The 12,032-nt window shown below is 44.1% G+C and overlaps 1 protein-coding gene across 1 annotated transcript in view; it reads right to left on the reverse strand.

Annotated features, from left to right (window-relative positions):
- Window positions 1–6,859: 6,859 nt before the first annotated feature.
- magixb (MAGI family member, X-linked b) overlaps window positions 6,860–12,032 on the reverse strand; it is a gene marked incomplete at both ends in the record, with an annotated part of 76,128 nt that continues 70,955 nt past the window's right edge. The window contains 2 exons of the mRNA XM_079515071.1: window positions 6,860–7,509; window positions 8,017–8,220. Coding sequence (XP_079371197.1) covers window positions 6,860–7,509; window positions 8,017–8,220 — 854 coding nt within the window. The remainder of the gene's footprint in view (window positions 7,510–8,016; window positions 8,221–12,032) is intronic.

Consider the following 12,032-nt stretch of genomic DNA (forward strand, 5'->3'; position numbering starts at 1 on the left):
AAAGCTACAGTCTGATAATCGAATACTGGACAACTCACCCCAGTGAGTTGTCTTCACTTTCTGACATGTCGGGGTGAGTTGTCTGTACTTTCCGCTGGGGCGAGTTGGGCGAGAAAGTACGGACAGCTCACCCCGAAAGTCCAGACAACTCACCCCGGTGAGTTGTCTGTACTTTCCGTGGCACCCATTACAGTAGGCCTAATTCAATTTCGGATCTAACTATCGGTTCCTACAGACGTGCGCAGTCCTACAGAAGAGCTCAAAGGCTACATATTCAGTCAGACAACTCACCCCGAAAGTGAAGACAACTCACCCCGAAAGTGGCCGAAAGTGAAGACATCTCACCCCCGAAAGTGAAGACATCTCACCCCTGGTGAGTTGTCTTCACGTTCGGGGTGAGTTGTCCTGACAACTCACCAAAAGTGGCAAAAGGGGTGAGTTGTCTTGTTACCTGATAATTGCAGGCTAGTTTTAGGGGGCATCAGGGTCCACTTTAAAATCCCCAAAGTGTATTTTCAGAGAATTTTAGGATCAATTGATTGTGTTCCAGGCCGGCTTCGATCAATGGAACTAACTTAATACAAGTATTTCGTGTATTTGAGAACAACTGCTGTAGTGCAGTAAACAGGGCTGATTTGGGGCTGAACTAAAGCCTCTTCTCCTTTTAATTTACTTCACCTGTGTAAGTGTTTTCTCTGACTGGCCTACCTCCCTACACACATATCTGTCTCCTTCATGTCATTCATTCAAATACTTGTTATCCTCCTAGTTCTTTCTCGCCCCCCTAGTGGTGAAAAATAAAACTTCTGGGAACTCAGATTATCCTCCTAGAGGTCCTATGGAGGTCCTACAGGTAGGTTCACTTCTTTCTTTTTTTCCCCTTAAATCTTTATCCCACGATTTTGCAACCCATTTTTTCACCCAGTGTCAATTATCTAATGTAATCCTGGGTGCTACACTTCGCCAACCTGGGGGGGACAGCGGACTGACCTCATGCTTCCTTCTATACATGAGGAGTCCAAGTTCTTTTCACCTGACAAGGGGGAGTTTCCCCGGCCGGACGTAGCGCGTGGAAGGAACATGTTATTCCGACCAGTTCCTCCATCAGGCACCCCGGCTGGCCAGAGGTAGTTTAGAGACCAGGATTGCTGCATGTTTTTTGTGATGGTACCTACCCTAGCAGGCACGGGGAGAACATGCAAACTGGGCAATGATGGAGGAGAGAACACGCCCCCAGCACCCACAGCTCCCCAGCGGGAATCGAACTCAGGACCTTCTAGCTGTGAGGCGATAGCACTACAGACTGTGCCACCGTGCCCTGAAGATTCACTTCTGCACTCTGTTTGTGGGGTGGAGTGGGGTGTGGTCCGGCACGGCGACCCCCAGGTGTCCTTGGGCAGGTCCCCAGCATAATTAGGCATATGAGAAAATTTGTGCAAAACAAGATTGCTGCCACTCCAATTCAGCGCACGTTCACACATGACACCCAAAATCAAATATGCCTGCACATTTCATTATGTCTTTGAATTTTTCTTTAGGGGAACATTTTAAACACACATCTTTACTTCTGGGAGAAGATGGGCGTCAATGTACCCTATACTAGGGGACACGGAGAGAACATCCAAACTCCACACAGAAAGGCCCTTTCGCCAACCCCGCCTCGGGTATGGGCACTGATGGAGCACTACCAACTGTGCCACCGTACCCTCACAAAAAACATGCAGTAATCCTGGTCTCTAAACTGCCTCCCCCTGGCCAGCCGGGGCGCCTGATGGAGGGGAAAGGAACTGGTTGGAATAACGTGTTCCTTCCACGCGCTACGTCCAACCAGGGAAACTCACCCCTGTCAGGTGTAAAGGAGCAACTTGGACACTCAGGCATGAATGAAGCATGAGTTCAAGTCCGTTGCTCTCCCCATGTCCCCCATATATGGGGACTAGGTTGGCGGAGAGTGTGTAGAGCCCAGGATCACATTAGATAATTGACACAGGGGTGAAAAATGGGTTACAAAATCGTGGGATAAAAATGTAATAATATTTTTTTTTAAAGTTGGGCGTCAATGGTCATGGTCAAATGTATTGAGGGTCCTTACCGTCCTTTACATGAAAAGGCACTGGACTAGTTCAATAAACACTTGTGAGTCACTGCATGGATAAGAACGTCCGAATGTCAAAATTGTAAATTCTTGTCTTTTCTCAGTTATGACTACCGACCCTGAAGTATACATTGTAGTGGACAATGCTGCAGACTACATTTGCAATCACACAAAATAGACCAAATAATAGGCTACATATGGAAAAATGCAGCTAAAAATGTCTCACAATGTCTTGGGTTCAAGCCAGAGGTGTTGGAGCTATAGTAAGTAAATAAGTAACTGTGAGAGGGAGCTGTAGATTGTATTGCAGGTGAATGAGTTGAGCACTACTGCACTACAGCTTACTAAATTGTTTGTGTTATTATTATCAGACACACTGGGACTCCACCAATTGCTGCTTAGCCTCTTAGTACTTCGTAGTAGTACTTACTTAGTACTTACATCTCTGTACTTCTATTGTGATGTATAATACTGTACCATTAGGGAGATTTTCTGGGTGCGTGCATGGGGAGGTGTAGCTGGTGCTATAGGGATTCACGCACACACATACGCACGTACGCACACACGCACCACACCCACGCACCACACCCACGCACGCACGCACACACCACACACACACACACACACACACACACACACACACACACACACACACACACACACACACACCCCCACTGGGGAAAAACATCCATCAAATGTTCTCATTTATTTGCAGTTTATTATGTGTTTACAGTTCATTTATAGACACACGTCTCCCTTAGGAAATGAAAACATAAAGAAAAAGTGTATTATAAAAAAGTCTCATGTTGTCTACTATAAACTAGATTGTTCCGTTCATTATGTTCTCGGTTCATCAGTATAATAATAATAATAACAATAATTGATATATTAATAATACAAATAATAGCAATAATTAATAATGATGATGATGTAGATTTTCTGGGTGGGTGCATGGGGAGGTGATGCTGGTGCTATAGGGATTCAAGGGAAGGGGATGCAATCGATTCTCCTGTACTGTTCATGGTCCTTTCTAATGACACGGCAGTATTCAATATGAAGCAGTCTGTCTTCAAGTTCAATTATTATACGTTCAAATGGGTTAGGAATTCGGATTTATGTCCATTTCTCTTTCCCTTTGGTACCTACTACAGTTAATAATAAAACGTTCCACAGTCCCTTTGGTATACCTACTACAGTTAATGATAGAACGTTCCAACTTCCACAGTCCCTTTGGTACCTACTACAGTTACTCTACTGGCTACTGATGCAGTCAGCCCAAACTTTGATTCTGCCTATGAGGGTGGATTCTGCCAATGCTTTTCAAAGGGAACAAAGTGGTTTTGAGAAAGCCCGGAGGGGCGAAACGTTGTTGTATTTAGGTTGAAATAACGCACGCACGCACGCACGCACGCACGCGCGCACGCACGCACGCACGCACGCACACATGCACGTACGCACGCACGCACGCACGCACGCACGCACGCACGCACGCACGCACCACACCCACGCACGCACGCACCACACACACACACACACACCCCCACGCACGCACCACACACACACACACACACACACACACACACACACACGCACACACGCACACACACACACACACACACACACACACACACACACACACACACACACACACACACACTGGGGAAAAACATCCATCAAATGTTCTCATTTATTTGCAGTTTATTATGTGTTTACAGTTCATTTATAGACACACGTCTCCCTTAGGAAATGAAAACATAAAGAAAAAGTGTATTATAAAAAAGTCTCATGTTGTCTACTATAAACTAGATTGTTCCGTTCATTATGTTCTAGGTTCATCAGTATAATAATAATAATAACAATAATTGATATATTAATAATACAAATAATAGCAATAATTAATAATGATGATGATGTAGATGATTTCTAAGCCACCTGGCTGTGCCAACACCTGCTACTCATGAGCAGCACAACAGTAACAACTGAAGGTCAGGGCACACAGAGCAATTCATTTTCACATTCATTCTTTGCTCAAGTTGGTTAAAATGCATTAGAAATTCCAGATATTCATATTGGAATACAGAGGCTTTCATCATTGGTTTCCTCATGTTGCCATAAGGATCAAATAACACGGGCCACATACGTATGTAAAATAATTGTAATTTGTAAGTTAATCTGTATGAATGACTGAATGTTACATGAATAGATTTTCTTTCTTTAGCTCAAATGACATAATTAGAGCAAAGTATACTACACAGCAAAATCCTGGTAACCCTTATGAGTACATTTTTACACTCGGAATTAAATGAACACTCAGGATTTTACTGTGTAGCCTATCTGAAAACCTGAGTATCTAATAAATATATTCTTGTAGAAAAATACCATCTCACAGCATCACCCCAGATCTCATATCGTTTGGCTCCTCTCTTTTGGCTCCTCTCTTTCAAAATACACTGTTAAAAATGAGTGAAAAAGAAAGAAAAAAATAAACTATGCTCTGTTGTCCTCTCATATGCAACTTTTACCTGCATAAGTTATTTAACTTTTACATTTCCATAACTAGAAGCTTTCATGACTCAATGGCTCCAGGCATCATCTGTCGTGCATCCTAGACCTTTAGGTTTAGTAGATCAGCATAAGGCAACCATATGCCTGATCAATAGGCTACTGTCATGACGGACGGTGTCGTGCGTTGAAAATAGCACACCTATACAAGCTCACAAGGTGTTGTGGATGTGACACTGGATGTGAGCTTGTATACGGTGTATGCTACTATTTCTGGCATGCGAAATCGTCGTACGACAGAGCCTAAATTAGGCTGTAGATGGCCACTAGGGCTGTGACTTTCTCGTATCTAGACTAGGCTACTACAGCCTTGTATTGGTCTGGCCGATATATCAGCTATTGTTTCACTTTTATTTGATCTGTCCCATTTTTTACCACTTTCAACCTCGCATCTCTATTTTAGGCATGTCATCAAAAAACGTCTCGTGTTCTTAAGTGGTTATATAGTATACAAAATAAAAGTTAAATTTATGTGTATTATAATTTACTTGTTTGCTTCCATGTTCAATGTCTGAAATAAAACTTTAATCAACTCAACGTTTTTCAAATTGATTTGGAAATGTTGTACTGGCATATACTTCTTGTAGACTATCACATTTTTGAACATTTTGGGACAATTTTGAAAACACACTAGGTTTAAAGTAGTTCAATTCACGTTGTGTACACAGAACACAAAGTATTAATCCACATCCAAGCAGCATATTACAAAACATTCATTTCATGAAAACATGAATAATATACAATATAATTCTTCATCTGTTATTACAATCGCCAGACTTCATGTGAGCTTCCATCTTGGTTCGTATACACGCTGATAAGTGACATTTATGGTAGCACACGTGTGTCATATATATTTATGTGTATGTATATATAGGTTTATCATAATATATCATTACAGCATACAAATCAGGGCTCCAATAAGTAGAATATTTACAATAGATTCTGTCATTTCTTTCATTATAAATATTTACAGAATATAGTTTTTATATACCTGCTGTGAAAAAAAGATTTGCATTGAAATAAATCACAATAAAACAATTTGAACAATATTCACGAGGCTCTGCAATTGTCCATGGACGTTTTCGTTTTAGACCAATAGTAGATATTGTACAAACAAACAGCACCGCGAATTCCGTTCAAACCACATGTAGAGTAAAGATTAATTCATGCTCTGTCACTTCTTGCGGTCGACAAGCGACAGAGTATAAATGTAAATGTATGGCGGACATGTATGGTTGATCACCTTGGACTGTTGTTGCATTATTATTGCTCAGTATCATCATGAGGTATACCTTGATGCCTATGCAGCCTTTCTTCAGCAGGGGGCACCAGAGAAGGGGGAAACAGAAGCTTAATTCGAATTCCAAATGTCTGCCTCCTTGCTTCCTCTGTCCTCTGTCCTCCAGCATGCATGGTGGTGTTACGGAGAACTTGGTGGCCTGCCGGAATATGTGACCATCTTGTAGACTTCACATAACGTCAACGTCCCGACATAATCACTGCTGTTTGTTTATGAACAGAGCCAAACCTAGTATACTGTACTCTGTTAATAAACAAACAGGGATTTAAGTATAGGGACATTGACCCGTGAAGGCCACAAGATGATAACATATTTCGGCAGGTCACAAATGACAGAGGAACAGAGGAGAGAGACACAGAGTTAGTAGGCTAGAACCAGAACCAGGGTGTCTGACTCGGCAGCACCTTCTGTGTCCTAGAAACGCCTGCCGTAACGGCAGCAAACATAAAGCGAGGAGTGAAAAACACGATGAGGGAGAGAAAGCGAGAGGGGGGGCATCAGAATCAGACTGATTGTTAATTCACAGGGGCATTTTAAAAGACATTTCACCATATTGGCCCCAGAACTATTTAAAAATGGTCATATAATATATTTCTACTCATACATATATAGATATATATAATTTATATATTTATTTATTTAACATCAGCCAGAAGTTAGCTGTAAAAAGGCACAAAGAATATTAAGTTATACTATATTTGGCCAAAAATGTGAAGGAAAAACAAGCAGTGCGAGATATTTTGCTGGGAATGTTGGGAGCCGTTTAAAACCCAGCAGAGTCCACCTGGGTGACACGGTGACAGTCACAGTGCGGTGACAGTATTAAAACCCAGCAGAGTCCCCCTACTGGGGGGTGACACGGTGACAGTCACAGTGCGCCTGACAGTATTCTGCGCACGTCGTCACGACACGGCACTCTCCTCTCGCCGCCGGCTCCTCCTCCCTACCATCCCCGGTCCCAGCGGCGCCATCCTGTGCTGGCTGGGTGTTAGCCAGGGGCCCGGCACCACCACGGCAGGGGCCAGAGAGAGACCTGAGATGCTGGCAGCGGACGTGCTGCCGCCGTCGGAGGGGCTGCTGCTGCCTTCGGACCCCTCAGACCAGCCGTCCTCCTCCACCGGCGGTTCCACCACGGACCACATGGAGGAGAGGAAGGAGAAGGCTTCTCCTCTCGCCGGAGGGTTTAACAGAAGGCCTGGAAGGAGGGGAGGAGTCTGGGACCCCTCCTCACTTTGTACCTCCTCCTCGCCCGCACCGCCACCTTCTTTCTGGCTGTTGTCGTACCAGACACCATCCCGCTCCTTCTGATGGACGCTGGGCCTCCTTCCTCCAAATACACCTTCATCCTCCTCCTCTTCATCAAACTCCCTCTGATGTACACTGGGCCTCCTTCCTCCAAACACACATTCATCCTCCTCCGCCTCCTCCTCCTCTTTGGGGTTAGGCAGCCTCTGCTCAGGGGTTGGGAGGGGTAGAACCTTGTGCTCATCTCTCTCTGACTCCATCTTCTCCCCTGACTCCTTGTCCTCCTTCACATCCTCCTCCGGAAGGTCTGCCACCTCCTGCTCTTTCCTATCTCCCTGCTTATTGTTCTCTGTCTGCGTCCCTCCCTCCTCATTCTCTTCTCTCTTCTCTTCGCTCCTCCTCTCCTCACTCTCTCCCCTCTTCTCTCGGCTCCTCCTCTCCTCACTCTCTCCCCTCTTCTCTCCGCTCCCCCTCTCCTCACTCTCTCCTCTCCTCTCTTTGCTTCTCTTTCGCTCCTCACCATCTCCTCTCCTTCTACTCCTGCCTCTCGCCTCACTTCCTCCTCTCTTCTCTTTGCTTCCCCTCTTCCTCTCCTGGCTCCTTGCTCTCCTCTCTCTGCTCCTCTTCCTCGTCCCCTCACTCCTGCTCCTCCTCTCTCCTCCACCTCTGCGTGAACTACTCCTCCCGTGGCGTTTTCTCTCGCTGTATCCGTCTTTATCGCCGAGTAAACTCCCCCCCCTCTCCCTCTCCTCCTGCCTGGCCCCCGGGGCACCTCCTCCTCCTCCTCCTTCCCCATCTCCCTCTGAGTGCCAGCCTCTCCCTCTCCTCTCCTCTCCTCCTTTCCTTCTCTCCCGTCCTTTTGAAGACCTGCTCCTCCTCGACGTCTTCTCCTTCTCCTTCGGGGTGGAGCTGCGGGGCCTCCTCTGTTGAACGGCCTCTACTGCAGCCACACTCTGCTGCTCAGGCCGCCGCCGCTGACGCCGCCGGAGGGAGGGGGAGGTGACTCCGTGTTCACGGCCTGATGGGTGGATGTATAGATGGATGGATAGAAGATGGCAGGTAAGAGGGAGACAGAGAGAGTGAGAGTGGGGGTTAAACATCCCATTATGTAACGTGTTATTATCACACAACAAAATCAAATCCTCATTTAAAGTCGTTGTAGGCAGCAAGCGAGCGTTCCCAGAGTGCATCTCTGCATGAGCTGTGTTGTTACTTCAGCTTGTGTGACAACAGCTGCTGTCTGGCACGAAACCTCCAGATGCCCCGTGTTCTAAAATATACCACACCTGTACAAATCCTATGCCCTGCAGGCAACACACGCTAATTTATTATATCCCCGTTTAACGTTGTGGCACACTGATTCTCAGCCTTTTTTGTGTGTCAGAGACCCCCAGATTGATACGGTACAGATTAGGCCACAGACATTCATTTGACAAGATTCTGTCACCCCAATCGAGAGTGACTCTGATCAAAATAACTATAGGGTCTCTCTCTAATTGTACTTACATGTAAATGGAATAATGGCAATGTTGTAAAGTAACTACAGTAAGTACATTTACCCAAGTACTGTATTTAAGTAAAAATTTTGAGGTATTGTTTTTACTTTACTGGAGTATTTCCAATGTTCTGTTACTTCTACTCCACTACATCTCAGCAGCATTAGATTTTGATTAATATTACAAAACACAGGGTACCTAACCCACTTCAGCCCTGTATTTACCTCAGTAAATCTCAGTAGAAAAATAAAATAGTGGGAGATTATTTAATTCTAATTCTACTCCCATCACGCTCTATAAAACAGCTGTGAATGGTGAAGGGGTGGGGGGATATGATGTCACAAATGAGGACGTTTTCAACACAGGGACAATACAGGGACACACTGGAAGGTTATACTTTGTCGTACGACCGCGTCGCTAACCCTGAAATAGTGATCTCACAACACGTCTTTGTAGATCTGCTATTTGTTTTCAGGGGGAGGGGGAGCAACTGCGTCGTACAACTGCGTACAAATGAAGCGTGAGCGGAGTGGGTGTAGAAAAGACAGAAAATGTGAGAACTAACAGGAACGACTACCAACCGCGTATTCTCGGTCCGTCCAATCACATAGAAGCAAGGCTCGCCCAGCTTGGAGTTGGTCATACAGAGAGACAAGCTGGACAGTTCCACTGAAGAGAGACAGACAGGAAGAGGAAGGAAGTGTGGAGCGACAGGAAGCAGGAAATAAGTCAAATAGAGCAGGTGAAGTGCAAAGGGAGACAGGGCTGTAGTACAGGAAATGTAAGGAGAATTAAATAAACCAGAAGCAAGAGGGTGATGTTAAATAAATACCCCCGAAGGAGGACAGTAAACAGGATAAGATAAGATTAAACGTCAACCCTGCGAAGAAAAGAAGAAATAGATTCCACCCCTAGAGGAAAGTGTCTGACAGACAAAGCAGAGGTTCCACTTATCTCGTCCATTCTCACACACGCACGCACGCACGCACGCACGCACGCACGCACGCACGCACGCACGCACGCACGCACGCACGCACGCACGCACGCACGCACGCACACATACACATACACATACACATACACACACACACACACACACACACACACACACACACACACACACACACACACACACACACACACACACACACACACACAATCCAACCCTTGATGCTGAGTGCCACTGGGCACTGGGTCCCATTTTTCTTTGGTATGACCCAGCCAGGGATCGAACCCCGACATGCCACTGAGCTGGTACTACGCATGCCTCTATTCCCCTGTTTCAGTCCTTTTTTACAGGTTGTTGTTGTTGGTGTCTGTTGCTTTAAAGGCAAATTAGCTGCTGCTCACCACACCCACTCTGGGACGTTATGGTTTGTATAGAGACACACGGGGACTACAAATTTCACGCCCCCAAATGAGACAGCGGCACCATTTCTGCTCCGTTAAAACGGTGTACTGCAGGCCAGCCCATAGAAGTCCATTGAAAATAATACCTACTTTGCCTATATAGCCTACTTTGAAAATAATAAGAAATTAACTGAAGACTATATTGATTTGAATAAAAATATGTTTCCAAATGTATGAAGTGTCTTTGTCAACATATATTGTTGTTTTCTCAATAGAGGATGTATTTCACATTAAATTGACCACGTGAGACCAACAGAGCAGAGGGGAGACGGCAGACAGAGAACCTTTTAAGGGACATCACTGCCTTTATGATGCTACGAGTGCCGACTTTGACTTTGACGGTGTGTTTTACCGTTCAACTTGTTGTAGGCTATAAACTATAATTAACTTGGCTGAATAGTTGGGAAAATAACCCAGCTAGAGTGGTATATCCTGACATTTTCAACTACATAGTGAATTCTCCAAATGAGTATTAATAATTAGTCTTGCAAAATGCTGTTTAGATAATTTTCCACAAATACATAGCATATAAAACAAAACACAACACATATATCTGGGTATTGAAAACCTCAAGGGATGCGACCATGACGTATATGCCGTGCGACCCCTTAACTTGAGATTTACAATGCTAGCACTTTTGAATCTCTGATGGAGTATATTATAGTACATTGTGGGTTGTATATTCAGATGGCAGGTATGTGACATTGAAAAGGACAAATCAAACATATGGGAAACTTTATTAGAACACAAAAAAATCGCTACAGCCTCAGTAATGGACCAGTGAAATGAGGGTATTTTATGATGCCTCTCATAGGGATTGCATTGACAGCTGCAGTACACCGTTGAAACGGACCAGAAGTGGGGCCGCCGTGTCATTTGGGGGCGTGACATTTGTAGTCCCCATGTGTCTCTATACACGTTATGGTCTGTACATCCCAGATTGCCAGAGAACGTGTACTGACTAACAAACACTGTGCTAACAAAATGCCTTTTTAAAGAAGGAGACAAATTCTGGTTACCATTCAATGCAGGTGCATACAGACAGAGCTACAGAGGCTACCTGAGCTGAACTCAGAAGCGGGAAGGGTTGTCTTTGTCTTTAGTACAAGTAAGACGCGTGAACGCGGGAAGCGAACGCAGCTCGTAAATTGCAAAAACAACAATTAGAATAAATTACGTATTTTTTTAAGGTTTTTTTTAAGATTTTTTTTTAAGTTAAGTTTTTTTTTAAAGTTTTTCCTTTTAAAGTTTTTTTTTTAAGTTAAGTTTTTTTTTAAGTTAAGTTTTTTTTAAGTTAAGTTTTGTGTGTGTGTGTGTGCACGTTTTTCCTTTTTAAGTTTTTTTTTTAAGTTAAGTTTTTTTTTAAGTTAAGTTTTTTTTTAAGTTAAGTTTTGTGTGTCTGTGTGTGCGTGCAAGTTTTTCCTTTTTAAGTTTTTTTTTTAAGTTAAGTTTTTTTTTAAGTTAAGTTTTTTTTAAGTTAAGTTTTGTGTGCGTGTGTGTGCGTGCAAGTTTTTCCTTTTTAAGTTTTTTTTTTAAGTTAAGTTTTTTTTTAAGTTAAGTTTTTTTTAAGTTAAGTTTTGTGTGTGTGTGTGTGTGTGTGTGTGTGTGTGTGTGTGTGTGTGTGTGTGTGTGTGTGCGCGTGCGTGCGTGTGTGTGTGTGTGTGTGTGTTTTTGTGTGTGATACAGCTGCGCCCTCTGGTGGTGGGCGGGTGGTGTTACAGCGTGACACACACACAGACACACAGACACACAGACATGATCTGCTGGGTCTCATAGTAAATGCTCACTGCGTTCGCAAAGAGACCATGGGCTTCATTTTCGTTCAAGCTTTCTAAATACAGTATTTGGGGATTTAGCACTAAAGTTTGTATTTTGGTTACCTGTCTAAATCCCTAAAACACCTCCGTTGGGCGTTACAATAATT

The sequence above is a fragment of the Electrona antarctica genome (assembly GCF_951216825.1).
Source record: "Electrona antarctica genome assembly, chromosome: 2".
NCBI classification, from domain to species: Eukaryota; Metazoa; Chordata; class Actinopteri; order Myctophiformes; family Myctophidae; genus Electrona; species Electrona antarctica.